Source organism: Stegastes partitus, unplaced genomic scaffold (assembly GCF_000690725.1).
Source record: "Stegastes partitus isolate 25-593 unplaced genomic scaffold, Stegastes_partitus-1.0.2 Scaffold1039, whole genome shotgun sequence".
NCBI lineage: Eukaryota > Metazoa > Chordata > Actinopteri > Pomacentridae > Stegastes > Stegastes partitus.
In genome coordinates this window covers 193,581-209,169 of record NW_007578770.1, presented here as the reverse complement: position 1 = coordinate 209,169, position 15,589 = coordinate 193,581, and the positions used below count along the sequence as shown (strand labels likewise).

At 41.1% G+C, this 15,589-nt stretch overlaps 1 protein-coding gene across 2 annotated transcripts in view; it reads right to left on the bottom strand.

The window, feature by feature from the left end:
* Positions 1-7,786: 7,786 nt before the first annotated feature.
* The window catches only part of LOC103367356 (ORM1-like protein 3), a 14,445-nt gene continuing 6,642 nt past the window's right edge, over positions 7,787-15,589 (bottom strand). Inside the window, exons 2-4 of one of the 2 annotated variants that reach the window (XM_008295357.1) lie at positions 14,233-14,487; positions 12,967-13,118; positions 7,787-9,481 (exon numbers count right to left, since the gene is read on the bottom strand). In XM_008295357.1, coding sequence (XP_008293579.1) covers positions 9,346-9,481; positions 12,967-13,118; positions 14,233-14,406 — 462 coding nt within the window. In that variant the 5' untranslated portion in view covers positions 14,407-14,487 and the 3' untranslated portion in view covers positions 7,787-9,345. The remainder of the gene's footprint in view (positions 9,482-12,966; positions 13,119-14,232; positions 14,488-15,589) is intronic. The other variant, XM_008295356.1, reaches the window with a different exon arrangement.

The window sequence follows — 15,589 nt, the reverse complement described above, 5'->3', positions numbered from 1 at the left end:
AATGTTTTTTGTATTTAAATGTGAAAAAAAATATTATTTTACAAATGTTTGCTGTATTTTAAAATATATATATATATAAGTATATTAGGGATTGTATTTTAGAGATTTTCTTTGTTTTTTTCAAATGCTAAGTTATAATTATGAAATATTATAAGTAAAATTACAGAAAAAAAGTCTTCATTTAAATGTTGAGTGTAAATAAAAGGCCAAACTCTACATAATGTTAAGATTTTAAAAAATATTTTTTACAAATAGTAATTTGTTCTTTTTCAATGTTTGACTGTGAAATCTCTCTCTTTTTTTTATACAGTATTTAAATCAGAAAAAAATCATTATTTTTTAAAATAGTTGCTTTTTTGAGAGAAAAATTATGTATATTAAGGATTATATTTTACAGATTTTCCTTGTTTTGTTAAATTCTAAAGAATGTCGAGTAAAGTCACAGAAATATATCCTAATTTACACATTTACTGTAAAAAAACAAACAAACACCAAAACTGTCCACAGTGTTCACATCAACAGGGATTTGTACAAATAGCAATTTGCTCTTTTACAATGTGTGACAATTAAATTAGTTTTACTGTATTTAAATCAGATTTAAAAAATATATTATTTGACAGATATTTTTCTTTTTAATGTATATTTTCTCATGTTGTTTTTTTTTTTTCTTTTCTTAACAAAATATTTTTACTGTTCTTACTAACACTCTATCCTCCAGTGTTGCTTTAAAATACAATTAGCTCCAATTAAGTATCAAATCTGCTTTAATGAAACTGAGATTTTCAAAACATCTCATACAGAAAGTCCAATTATTTTACCGGATTATAGAAAGCAGATGGTGTTTTTTCCTGTGATATGCGTCTGCATTTAGTTTACTGTTCTGCTGTAGAATTCCACCCTGTTGCTTCCTCCACATATGGAATTAAAACCTCTTAAACAAACCACATTTTCCAATTTCTCTGCAAACAGAATGAGGCGACGTTGAGTTTTTGTGCTTCGGGATCATAACTTGAGCCACAGACGAAGACAAAAAAACAACAATTAAAAGCTCTTTTTTGGTTTTCCATTGGAGTTTGAGAAATGAAACGCACGTATAGAAATCCATAACGTGTAATCAGCACACACTGAGGCGTCACACCACATCTATTTCCGCAGACTCTCTGCAGCCAGTGTGACTTTACTGTGTTTGACAGAGCAGCCATTAAACAGCAGACTGACCTTAAGAGAGTCTGGGGGCAACTGTTGAAGCCCCGCGGTGCATTTCAATGGCAGCACAGCGGCTTCAAGGGGACGCTGTCTCCTGTCGTCAGTCATGCCCTTGGCTTCCTCGCTCAGTTCAAAGACCCTGTGGGGCACCCAGAGCTCATAATTAATTGATCCAATTCTTGTTTGATTCTATTTATGGCTGAAGCGCCTCCATACAGTAACACATCCTCCCACACGCAGCCTCACAACGCTCTTGATCAACACATTATTATCCAGCTGAACCCTGTCAATGTCGCAGCGGGGCGGCAGGGGGAAGACGAATTTGGGGTGCTGTGCGCCTTATCGCGGCCGACGCTGTCACATCCACGGGAGAAGCGACTGCACACAGTGGGAGACCTCGCAACATGCAGCATGCATATTTCAAAACGCGCCGTTTTTAGTGGATGCAGCTCATCCATACTGAATGATGTTGTCGGCTGTGTGGCGGCCGCGCCACTTCGTTTTCCTGCAAGTCGTGCGTCGAGATGAAAGAGAGTTAAACATGCAATCAGAATTAGGGCCTCGTTGGTGTTATTGACTTTTTAAAAATAAATTCTCTGGTGTCGTTGGAAGTGTCTGCAGCAGGAGGACGGCGATAACGTAACTACTGTAGATTCTCTCTGCAGCCTTTTAAGCTCCAGCTACGGCACTGAGATCAAATAAAGGCCTCCTTCCTCTGAAAATCAGCTTTTCTACCTTTTAACATGCCCATATGGTGTTTTTTTTTACGCAGGAGAAGCAGTGAACACTCGCACCGACGACAGCCTAAAAAACACGGATTCAGACTTTGGAGGTTTGTGACATCACAAACCTGAAGAACCAATCCGGTCAACTTGCAGGGTTTGACTTCCTGTATCATTGTTTTTTCTTCAGAATGAGCTTCCGGCCATAGACACGTATAATAAAGGCTAGATGTCTTAAGGCGGCGTTTCGAACAGGATCACCGGCAGCCATCTTGCCACGGGGAAGCTGAGGGATCTGCACAAACGTAAATACTCTTAACTCGCTGAAGTCTTGACGGATTTACAAACGGTTTGGTTTCTTACAAACGTTTGTACCGTGGCTACAATTCAAATTACAAAAATACAAATAAAATACAAAATAATTCTAATTGTTGTTGGCCGTGAGAGTGGGACATAATTATCCATAACTACACCTCTGACGTTTATAACAAACCAAACCATTGAGCAAGTTATGGTTATTTAAAGAGTCCATGCACCACTACAACACAAAGTTATGAGTGAGCGAGCGCACCGTACCAAGATGGCCGCCAGCGTGGCTGTGCGATTCCATTGGCCGGCAGCGCGGACGAGACAGCTAGCCTTTATTATATATATCTATGCTTCCGGCTCATAAATATTGCAGAACTACTCCAGCTTTGTGTGGCGCAGAGTAGATTTACAGTGTTTGAGTTGTAGGGGAGCTGGTGTGCTCGAGCCGCAACAAGGAGGGACGAGCCGAAAGAGGCAGGAAACGAATAAATTTGAATAAAAATTAGAATACAACTTTATTAATCCCTTCGGTACAAGACCTCAGGGAAATTGCTAAATAAATAAAAACATAAAAAATTGCAAAAACGTATAGATCTGCACATTTTAGAGAAAGGAACCGTGAAGAGTTAAATCTCTAAATCGTTATTTTGAGGAAATTCTGATTGAAAAAGCTTCTAAATATGTAACTTTGATGCACATAATGACTTTTTAGGGGTTTAATTAATGCAGAGAGGGATTTTAAAATACTTTATTTAGGTAAAAGTACCACTATTATCATCTAAAACAATCATCAAATCTATTAAATTAAATGTATAAAGTGTTGTATAAAGTATTACCAGCACGATCCACGTAGTAACTCTGCAGAAAAGTGGCTCCTGTTAGTCAGAAGTGGAGGAAATATTAATTTACTGAGTAAAAGCATCAATAGCACACTGTAAAAATATGCAAAAGTCCTTTATGTAACATTTCTGCAAGAAAATGATCCTGAATGTTCATCAGTCCAACGTCATATCATTACAGTAACGATGTCACATCTGTACATGTCCATGAGTAAATCCATCATACCTTGTTGACTGATTCTACGAGACATTTATCATTAGATCTCTTTTGTTTTTAGCCTTATTGTGCTTCTATTTGCATCCAGCTGCTGTAACGTGTGCATTTCTTTGGTGAGGAATAAATAATGTCTTGAAAGTAGCACTTTACTGAGAAGAAGTTCATATTTTATACAGAAATAAATGTTAAATTTGAAATAACTAGCAAGCACAGTGATAAGTGAGGAATGCATTCATGCTAGCTCAGAGCTAATTTAAATTAATTTAGGTTGTTTTAATCCAGCAGCTCGTAATTTATCACAAATTTCAATGTTTGTCATCGATGCTGAGCTGATGACTGGGACAGGAAATTAGTAAAGTACTAGTGCACAAGTTAAATTGCTTATTTTCTCTTAAATTATTGAAGATTTCAACCTTTTTGAGCCTCAAACAGGAATTTAAATGAAACCACTTCAGAAGATTGTGGCGCAAAAACGTAAAAGCGGAACATTTTGTTGTTGTAGTCGGTTGAGCTGCAGCATTTATCGAGCATCAGTGGATCACAGTTCATAAAGGAATGTGGATATTTTTGAAAATAACGAGCGGTAAGTAAGTAAAAGTAGAATTGTATTGTTGTTGCATGTCGAGGTGGAGCTACTTTAAATTAATTTATATAGTTTTAATTCATCAGAGAGGCTGCTCTAAAGGGTCACACATCTGAATCTTTGAAGTGATTCTACACACATTTATACGTTTTCAGCTCAGATTGCTGTCTTTCTTGTCAACTATTGGGGACTTGAACCTTTTTCTAACCTCAAACAGGAATCTAAATAAAACCATGTGAGGGACTTGTAGGAGTTTAGGCGCAAAATACCTCCTTAATGGACCAATTAGTCATTTCACTGTGTGACTGTGAAGTTCAAGATCACGTGAGACTCAATGCATTTTATTTAAGTCAAATCTGAATCTCAGCAGGAACCAGTAGAGCCGCTAAACGCACATAATGGTATAAAAAGTGCATTAATTGCCTCTGAAATGTTTGAGAGCGAAGCGCTGGAGTCGACGCACTCGGTTTTATTCTCCTCCGTGTGCACTAAACGGTCTGAGTTCATTATAAAGTGCTTTTCTGCTCAAAGCGCTTCACGGTGTTTTCCATTCACCACGGAGGAGCTTCAGGTTTTAACGTCTCGCCCAAGGACGCGCCGGCACGTTGAGGAGGAGGCCGGAGATCAAACCTCACAATCAGCCGACGGCCCACTTTAGCACCTGAGCCTCGTAGTGAGCGTCCTGACGGAAAGACGGCGCAAAATCCTCAATTTTGTACAAGTGTTTGCTCCAAAAAAAATCTGATTTGATTAGCGGAGGACGCCGGTGCATGCTGGGAGGTCAGAGAGGAACGACACACCGGCCCTGGAAGAAACCGAATGCAAGGCAGCTCAGAGGCGCAGAGATTAAAAACGGATGGAGAGCAAACCGCGAGCCTCTCCGTGTGAGTTTGATGCAACTACAAAACCGCCAAAACCAGACGAATGGTACAAATTAGAGAACGTAAAGCACATGTCAGACCGGGCAGTAAATTAGTTCAGACGCAGAGATCGTGTAGAGCGGCGATAAAACTCCAAAAAAAAAAAAAGATGCTTTCTTCTTTTGCGGTGCCAACACATTTAAATCTATAGCTCCCAAACTCACGCTGCGTATTTCACGTTGCTCCCAAACACATACGAGACGCTGACTTCCAGTAAGTCTTTTCCTTGGCAGCGCGATTTTTTCTTTTTTTTTTAAATGAACTTTACGAGTGAACAGAGCGCTCGGTCCCTTCGCCGAAACATATTTTCATGTGCGTGACTTTTCCAAATCTGGGCCTTTTATGAGTTTACTGTCAGACAAATTTAACACTGTTTCAAGAAGCAGGAGCAGAGCATCATCACGTCTCCCGGAGACTGTAAATCAAGTATGAGCATGAATAAGTGAATGAGCAGAGAGGAGGAAAAAAAAGCTCCGGACAAAGAGACGAGAGGAAAAAAAAAAAGACCAATAATCTCTCCCTGGCGGCGTTCCTATTTATAGGGGCCCAGTGTCGCTTCACATTAAGGTCAGGAGCAGAAGTCTGCTGCCCTCTTCTGGACAAACACAGTCTGGCTTCTTCATGATAATAGGATTCCTCAGTACTTCCCTGCACCTGCTGCACACGTTTATACGCTTAACTTTCACCAAAAGTGCACGTTTAGCTCTTGACACTCTCACACACACACACTGCTGCTGCGCTACCGGCCTCAAACATTAGCCGCACACTGAGATATAATGCAGTTAATTGGACCGTGCATTCACATATTCACACTCGCCTCGGGCTCTGGTCTCCTAAAGCTCGTACGCCTTCAAAGGAATGCGAACATGCGAGACTATTAATGTACAAAATCTCATTAAAGTTGCGATTCGTCATTAGGAGCTTCTGAGTAAAGCAATATTTGCGATATATGTGATCGCAGTGAAAGTTTAAAGGAACTTCGGAGTCCAAATATACCTTAAATATGCTGAAATAATTCTGCAAATAGGGCAGAAAACACGAGATGTTTCATGCAGATAACTTCTGAGTTATTCTCAGACGTGACTTTAATGACTAACGTGAGTCAACTTTGTTTTTTCTCGACTTCTCTCAATGCAGACATTGAAGATACCATAAAACATCCAATACCTACGTGGATTTTTTTTCTATTTTAAGCTAAAATATTGAAATAAAAGGCCTTCTAGGAATTTTAAAACGAAGTATATACATGTAAAAGTGATGAAAATGTTGAATTAGTCAACGATAATCAAATAAACAAGACTCAGGGCAGCGTGTTTAACATAGAAACGCTGCATAAAGCAACAGACACTCGTCGACATGCTGCATTTTAACATGTGATGTCGCTGCAACACACAGAAACACACATTTTACCTATGTTTTAAATGAAATAATACAATATGTTATAGACGTTTTTCCTAGTATTTGGATCCTTAAGTAAAAGCAGCAACGCTAGAGTGTAAAAATACTAAAATACAAGCAAAATTCTTGCATTAAAGACACTATTTTAGTAAAAAAAATTTAAGTATGAGCATCGAAAACACACTTAAAGTGCCTAAAGTGAATGTATTTATTATTCAAAATGACTAATTTCTCAATTATATACATTATATTATTGATTTATATATGAAGGATTAATTTATTAATGTGTAAATCACTTTAACATTGCAGCTGAAGCCTATTTTAATTACTTTATATAATGCTCGGTGACTTAATCTACAATAATATCGCATTATTTACAATTATTTTCATTGCTGATTGATGTTTGAATCATTTTCGATTAGTTGAAGGTCTCTAAAATGTCAGAAAATTGTGAAAAATGTCAATCGGTGTTCTTCGAATGTCTTCTTTTGTTTTTCAGTTTAATTGCAATAAAAAAGGAAAGAAACAAGAAAATACTCACATTTAAGAAGCTGGAATCGAATAATTTTGACGTTTTTGCCTCAAAAAGTTACTCAAATCGATCAATGGCTGCAGCTCTAATTACTTATGGAGCATGTTAATGATCTGAATCTTCAATTAAACTAGTAAATAAAGCTGTAAAATAAATGCTGGAGTGTAGAAAATATAAGATTTGCCTCCAAAATATAGTGGAATAGTAGTAAATGGTAGACGTACTCAAAAAACTGCACAGTACTCGAGTAAATGTACTTATTGCTGTTCCATTGTGATGATCTGAATGTAGCTGTCAGGTGATTTCTGCCTTTCTGACATCGCATCACCACTGAATGTTAAAAATAAGGTTGCATGTCACATCCATCTCTCCTGAGTTACGGTGTTTCTGCAGAACATTACGAAGCTGAGATGTTTCTGGATAAAACTTCATGATTTTATTCTAAATTCTATCACAGGTAGCACGTTCACCAGAAGCTCCTGGTTCTCTGAGTCCACAGTGACCTCTGACCTTCACATCAGCTCATCTCTGAGTCCGAGCCAAAGTTTGCAGCGATTCTGCAGAAAGTCCAGTCGAGCCGCTACGACGTGGAGCTTCAAGCACCGAGACGGAGGTGGAAATTAGGTCAGAGCGACCTTTGACAGAGAAAGTCCGATCAGTCCGAGCGGAGGTTTGTGCCAAAGTTGGAAGAAATTCCTTCGAGGCGTTCCTGAGATCTCATCCAAAATAGGAACGTCAGCCGGAGCAGCATCACTGTCACGTGATGCTCTGGTGCTGAATCATGATACAACACCAAATAAAAAGCCTCCTCTCTGGGTTATTGGTTTCATATCAGGATGCCGAATCTTTGTTTTCGCTGCCATCGATCCAAAGAGTGAAACCTCGCCGTTGCTTTCACTTGATCAATGTTTCAGCAGCCTCCGGTGTTGTGTGACGCAGCGTCGCTGCACGGGACCTGTATCGGCTTGCAAGCGCTGAAATAAATACCGCGGATTAAATTTTGGGATTTGAAGCTGCACCAGAACACGACTGCAGAAGAACAAGAGGAGAAAAAAACCCATTTCAGAAACAGGATTCTACTTTTATTTGGTACATTTTTTCTTTAACATTTGTTGTTTTTGTTTTTCTGCGGACTGTAACGTTCCTTCACTACGAGCAGAAACGTCGAGTAAAGAACTGAGCTTCTTCCAAGTCAAAACAAGTCGGCGTCCTAAATACAGCCTGTCTGTGCAGATTAACAGTAATCCACCTGCTCTTTAAATCTACCGCCCTTAATGAACCGCACAGACAACAGTTAATTAAAAAAAAAAAGGCAGGAGGATCCCACAGAGTACCGACTACTGAGCAGTAAAGTAAAAATCACTCAGTTCTTCACATCGTCTCAATAAAACCATCAACTAAAGTATTAAAAAAACACAAAACAGATATTGGATGTGATGCTTGGAGAAAAAAAAAAAAAAGCTGTACTTTGGGGTGACAGGATGAAAAGTACACTTACATTGAATCGACATTCAGTTCTTTGCAGAAACCGGTTTTAAAAAAAGAAGTAAAATGCATGAAGATGTGTTGCTACGGAGACGTGCAGCATGTCTTTGCATAAAAGCCCTTTACGGTGATGATGGAAGAAAGTTTACAGATTCCTCGCTAGTCGTCGGCTGGATCGATCCATCGCTTCTAAACGATGCAGGTTTAGCACACGTGTTGGTTGGAAACAGCGCCGACCTCCATCGTCTCTCCTGCTACACCTTAAAACTCTTTTATTATCATCACCCTCCTTTTATTACTGCTCCCTTCACATGTGGGAACGGAGGCGAGGACAGAACCGGGCCGCTGCTGGGTTTGGATTGCACTAAGGTTGCACAAGCTAATAAAGCGTGTGCAGTCTGCCTACAGGTCATGCTAATGCAACGTGTCCCCAGTGTTTCCACCAGAGCGGCTTCGGAGCCAGGACAGAAATACTCTAAAGTCAGACTGCAGGACTGCTGGCTCGCTCTCACACTGTCTGAACTCGGCCCAGACGGGACGCTCGCAGTGACACAAACCAGGACAAGAGACGTCCAAATATGGAAATGGTCAGATAAAAATAAGGGCTGCTTAACTCGCCCATCTCGAGCGGAGCGGCTAAATATAAAAACCTCGTGGTTTCTCGCCTCTAGCAGCGGGTCTCTTCACCGTTTCATTAAAGCGCTGTTCCGCCTGTTCCCTCTCGAGCCTCAGAAACCTCCAGAAAGAGGAAGCTACACGTGGGAGTGAAGCTGAATAAATACAGCAGCGTGTCATTACGTACAAAATAGCTCCAGCCTCGTCGTTCCCACGCCGACACCTGTCAGAAAACTCTACAGAAATAATACTCTACCGTTAAAACGTGTCTCTGGGGGGAAACCTGCGACTCAACAGAGGCCGCAAACAATCTCAACAGGACACTTTCCCGTCGCGCTCCCTCTCCACAGCGTCCGTCCTGGGCTCGGGTACCACGGCGGTATCCTCAGTGGGCTTCGTTTCAGAGGCCGACGGGCCGTGGATCCTCGCGGTTCTGCAGCCAAATCGGAGGCCCGACGCTCCGTGTGCTCTCAGCGGGTCCGCAGGGACTTTGGGAAGGAGGCGTCCTCGTCTGCCGTGTCAGTACTTGTTAATCCCGAAGATCCTTACGCCGTGCAGCTGCGGCAGCTTGGGGATGAGGACGGTGAGCAGGGACACGGTGTTCACCACGAAGTGGGCCCGGTCGTATTTGGTGTAGAAGCTGGTGAGGATGTACCTGAAGAGGAGAAGGAAGGTTGAGCAGCAGCTTCACTCCAAATCGACAACAGCTCAGTGTTAATGCTAACGAGCTCCAAGAAAAACCTCTGATGGCCTTTAACCCTGAATCCCAGCAGTTTCTAAATCACATTTTAACTCCTTTTTGAAGTCATTTTTCACTGTAATATAAAATCCTGCACCTCTATGGAAACAGAACAACCATAAATAGTCATACAGAGTGTCAGAAATGTCTTTTCTTAGTTAAATATCATTAGTATTTTCGAGAATTGGTACGATATCAGTGTTTTTCTGCTTATAGAATAACTTTGTGCATTATTTTTTTTTTTGTTGCAGCATTCAGAGGAATCTGTACGTTAACAGCAGTCATGCAGATTTCTTTTTTTTTTTTTTTAAATTTTACTTATTATGTTCCCTCTTAGCACTGTTGCCTCGCAGCAAGAAGGTTGCCAGTTCGCGTCCCAGTGGGGCTTCCTGCGTGGAGTCTCCATGTTCTCCCCGTGCAGCGTGGGTTCTCTCCGGGTTCTCCGGCTTCCTCCCATAGTCCAGAAACATGTTGAGGTTAATTGGTGATTGTAAATTGTCTGTAGGTGTGAATGTGAGTGTGCTTGGTTGTCTGTCTCTAAGTGTAGCCCTGTGATAGACTGGTTACCTGTCCAGGTGAACCTGCCTTCACCCTGAGTCAGCTGGGATAGACTCTAGCCCCCCTAGTGAGGATTAAGTGGTGTATAGATAATGGATGGATGTTCCCTCTTTTCTATGCACTGTAACACTGCAAATTCCCACATTGTTGAATCAATACAAGATTATTTCATCTCATCTTACAGCAAAGTCATAAAGCCACAGATCATTTCAAAAGAAGAAAAAAAAAGTTTCATATCTCTGAGTTGATTGAAGTGGCCACAGGTGTTCACAATGCTGGAAGAAAACTGTTCAGAGGATATTTTACTGCTTTTAGTTTTATTTTTTTAATTATTTTAACACTTCCTGCAGTTCAGCCCAAAAGTCCCAGAATTTTTGTCACGTGACTGTGAGTCACAGCCGGGTCGTTAAAAGCTTCCCAGATGTGACAGGAAGTGCAGAATTTTTTGCTTTTTAAAGTATCTGGTTAAAGCAAATTGTGTATTTTTGGCACATTTTTAAATGAAGCGTGTCAGAAAAGTGATGTTTTCACAGCAGCTCAGTTATTCGACTAAAACAACACTTCACAGACGACTTGTTCAAAAAAAGAAAGTTTAAAATCCGACAAGCCTGCCTCTGATAGATGGTTTAATTTTGCACTGTGTACAGACAGCATTGCGCGGTGGGTTTTGAGGTTTGGAGGGCTGAATGTGTGAGAACCTTTCACTCGTTTCCCTTCACATGATCACAGCGACATATTTCCAAACTCACTTAAACTGTGCCAACACTCGGATCCGTGGGACTGTTTTCAAATGTGCCAAGCAGCAGGATTACAACATCATTAGCGCGCCGAAATGCTAATGATAAAGCTCGTCTCTCCTCAGGGGGGGGAGAGTGACCGAGCAACAAACGCTCAGAGGTGCATCTGAAGGCGTCTCCCGGTCGTCGCTGCATCGAGTCTGGCAGACGATGAAGCGACGTCGCTCTGGAGCCGATTTGAGACGAGATGCGACTGCACACACCAGCAGAGTGGGATTTATGTGAGCAGAGGAGGAGGAACCGCACATCCTGTTCTCTGCCGAACAAGAAAAGTTCATGTAAAAATAAAAAGGCTCCCGGGAGACTTGTGCAGACGTGTGCTTTCTCCATCTGGAGCTGGGAGAGTGACCGCTCGTTTTCTGTTTGCAAAAACACAATGACAAAGGAAAAAAAGTACAGGCTACACCTGCAGAAACCGCTACCGCTGAGCAGGCAGACCAGCCCCAGGGAGCCCAGAGCTTCCTGTGAGCTGAACTCTGGTGGCTAATAAGGACTGAGAAGGCCAAAGAAAGCAGCGAGGGGCAGTTGCGCAACAATTAGAGGAGCAGGGAGTTGATCAATTCACCGCCTGAGAAAGTGCAAAACTAGAGCTACAAGGGGAGAACACTTTATACCAAGTGTGTGCAAGTCGAGTCTGAGCTGAAGGGACTCTTGTTAAGTTGAGTTGCACCACCGCAGAGACTCAGGTTTAACCCCTCGCAGTGCCGCTCAGGCCAATCAAGAGCACAATGGTGCCGCTTAATGAGGAGGGATCGGTTGTGGTCCTCCGTCTACACCTCCCCCAGACTCTCTGAACCACACGACCTGCTGGCAGCTCTAAAAAGCATGTTACCTTTATAAAACCATACATGTAGTCTGTATGTTGATGAATGTCATGATCTGAAGTTGAAACAGAAAAGAGATGTTCATGTTTTTACAGTTTCTGGCTCCAAATGGGGGGCATTTGGGTGATTTATTAAAAAAGAAAAAAAAGAAGAAGAAATGAAGTCTTTGAAGCTGCAGGTGAGTTTTGGGATTCAGAGGGTTAGAATGATATATAAGCTGTTACCAAGGTGCATTATGGGACTTATTGAAACCATGATTGTTAAGTCTTGATCTGTTGTGTCTCATTATGTTTTGTTTTTGTCGTTTAGTGTCTGTTTTTTGTCGTTTTGTGTCTCATTTGTGTCACTTTGTGTCTTGTTTTTGTTTTTTATGTCTGGTTTTTGTCATCTTGTTTCTCATTTATGTCACGTTGTGTCTCATTTGTGTCACTTTGTATCTTGTTTTTGTTGTTTTGTGTTTGGTTTTTGTCATCTTATTGCCCATTTGTGTCATTTTTCATCTTCTTTTTGTTGCTTAGTGTCTTTTTTTTGTCGTTTTGTGCCTCATTTGTGTCATGTTGCATCTCTATATATATATTTATACAATTTATTACCATTTATCTGAGCCAGAAACTGTGAATACATAAAGAATCGCTGGTCTTTCCATCAGTCCCTGAACTACTCATTTGTAATGTGTAGTTCTGGGTTTGCCTGTGTGTCTTTAAATATTTGCCAAAAATGAACCCTCCCCTCTGACCAGATTCTGTAAAAAACAAAAAATTCTGCGCTTCTTCGTACATCTGTGAAGCCATGAGTGATAGAGCTACAACCGACAGTCACGGTGCCAAAATGTTTAGAGTTTTCAGTTGAACTGCAGGCAGTGTTTACACAGAGCAGGTAGGAAACAAGGAAACTTCAGCATGTGGAGACACCTTTTGTTTTCCCAGCATTAGTAACATCTGTGGGAACTTGGAAAAATGCTGCACATGTTGATTCAAGTTTTTAAAAAAGAAATGTGACTTTTGTTTTATCTTATTTTATGATTTATTGAATTATAACTGTGCTACACTGAACAGAAGACACGTCCGAGTTCTCTCTGCTCATAGACACGGTTGTGTTGTTTCCATGCAGGACTTTAGATTCCGGCGAAGAACCTTTCAATACATCACTACCTATTAACTGGAGCTCAGATGCATCCTTAATGATCAGTATGCCCGTAACTGAGTGGAGCGTTTAGACTCACAGGACGATGGGTGTGATGGTGAGGAACTTGCGCGAGGCGGTGAACTGGACGCCGTAGTCCATCTGCTCCCAGTGCGTCAGGAGGCGAGCTTTGCCCTGGTCGGGCGTCTCGAAGGGCGTCCCTTTGACCGTGTGCAGCAGCAGGTACATGCACTGGAAACACAGCAGATAAAAACGTGGGTTAGGGGGGCTCTGTTGTCGCTCTTGATTTGCTTGCAGGAAGCCAACTAGCAAGCAAACTGCATGATGAACACACGACATGTCAAAATGTAAAACTCAATCAAGCTGAAAATAAAGTAGGAAATTAGATGTTGCAGTGTTGGGAAGATTTGGACGAGATAAACTGTTTTCTAAGTGATTTTGCACGTCGTAATTTTGCAGAAATTTAACTCATCATTACTACATGATCATGCATTTTAACTATGTGTGCCTTAAAAGCAACTCCGCCGCATTTAGTTTCAAATATTGTCCAAAGAAACAGTTCAAAATATGAGGATTTTTAAACCTGCCAGCCAAATGGAAGCCAGTATTTTCTATGTATTTTCCCTAAAAACTCTAATTTAAACAAAATTGCAATTAAATGAAGAAAAGAAAATGTTGCAGTTTGGGGAAGTTTGTACGAAATTTCAAATACTGTCGAGAAAAAAAAGTTCAAAATATGACAGCCAATCAGAATCCAGTATTTTCTGTATCTTCAGTGGAAACTCTCTGAACAAACTGCAAATAAATCAAGACAAGAGATGTTGCAGTTTTAGGGAGTTTGAGATAAAGAGAGCTGCTTTTGCATATTGTTATGCATCAAATACAGAAAATATTCTCGACGGGCATCCTTTTGACCAAGAGAAGCTACATGCACCACGATGAAAGAGATGAAACGACTGTAGGCACATATGAACAACAGATAAATGTGATACTGGAGGATGACTGAAGTGGTTTCGGGGCTCCGTCGTTCTTGATTTACTTGCAGGAAGCCCGTTAGTACGACGTGCTCGTGTGGGGATTAGCAGCACTTTCAAAACTGCATGATGAAACAGTGCATCTACCGAACGCGCTCGAGATCAAGCTGCAGTTAACGTCGCGCTCTTCCCAGAGAGCCAGACAGGCAGTTTATGATGCAAGACCGAGGAACATCTCGAGTCTGAATATTAAACGGCCGGTCGAAGCATCGCAGACACGACGTGTTAACAAAGAAGACGAGTTATCTCCGACTCAGTTGTCTCTCATTCAAACCCCCCTGTCGGCTCCTCGGCTGACCCGCCTCGCTCACCAGGTTGTGGATGAGGTTGGTGAGGGTCCAGACCACCGGCACGCTGGCGAACGGGATGCTGAGCAGGATGACGTGCAGGAGGCCGATGCCCAGGATGTAGGAGAGCCACATCCCCCTGCTGTTCATCACCCGGGTGTTGGGGTTCACCTCGCTGTGCGCCGTGCCCACGTTCATGACGGCGGCGGCGGGGAAACCTCCCTCTATCTTGCTGCTAAATCTGCAGCCGCTGCGTGAACCCGTGGGACTTCCTGTCTGCTGAAACAGAAACAAAGACGTTTACACGCATCAGTAAAAGTGCTCTGGCGGAAGGCAACTAAACTTCCCTTTTTTTGGTTCTTGAAGATGGTTTAAATTAAATCAGTTTGTCCTCCTCAGACCTGAGATTCACTCGTCTGTTCGGTATCTTGATGGAACCAAAAAAAAGGAAGTCGTGACGTGTTTCTAGAAGGTTATAGGCTCCAACTTCATGAGCTGAACTGAAAATGTTAATTAAACGACCAGCTTTCTTCTAACTGAAGCTAGAGTTGGGCAACAGGTCAAAATTACCGGATATCAGCTTTCATTGGCACGACAGTAACTATTAGCTACTGTTACAGCAACACATGTTCTTCCAGGGTCCACTGCTCGCTATGTAATCCTCTTATGTTGTGTATTTTTTCAAAAAATTCTAGTTTAATATCTCTAAATTTCAAAACCTCAAATTCAAACAAGCTGCAAATAAATTAAGAAAAGTTTTAGGGCAACTTTCACGTTACATCAAGTGTTTTCTGTGTGAGTTTGCACTTCATAATGTGTCAGAAACAGAAAGTTTTACTGATTATCACAACTACAAGGTCGTGTATTTTAACCATGTGTGCCTAAAAATCAATGACACAGTACTGAGTGTCAAATATTGTCCAAATGAAGCACAATATAGGATTTTTTTTACACGTCAGCCAATCAGAAATCCAATATTTTCAAAACCTACTGTGTGTGAATTTAAAAACTCGAGCAAGCTGCAATTTCATTAAGAAAGGAGAGTTTCGTATGTGATATTTGATTGAAATTGGGCTTTAAATCAGCTGAACTGCATCCGATGTGATTTTGCACATTACCATGTATATAATATAGAAAATATTCCACATTATTACAGATACAAGGTCATTTATTTGAATCATGTGTGACCTAAATGCAAGTATACAGTACTCAGTTTCAAATATTGCACAAAAAAAGCTCCAAATATGAGGATTTTTTTTTACACCTGCGAGACAATCAGAATCCAGTTTTTTCTATGCATGTTAAATATGCATTTAAATTAAAAGACATGTTGCAGTTTTGGGAAGTTTTGGACAAGATAAGTGGCTGAAGTGCACTTTCT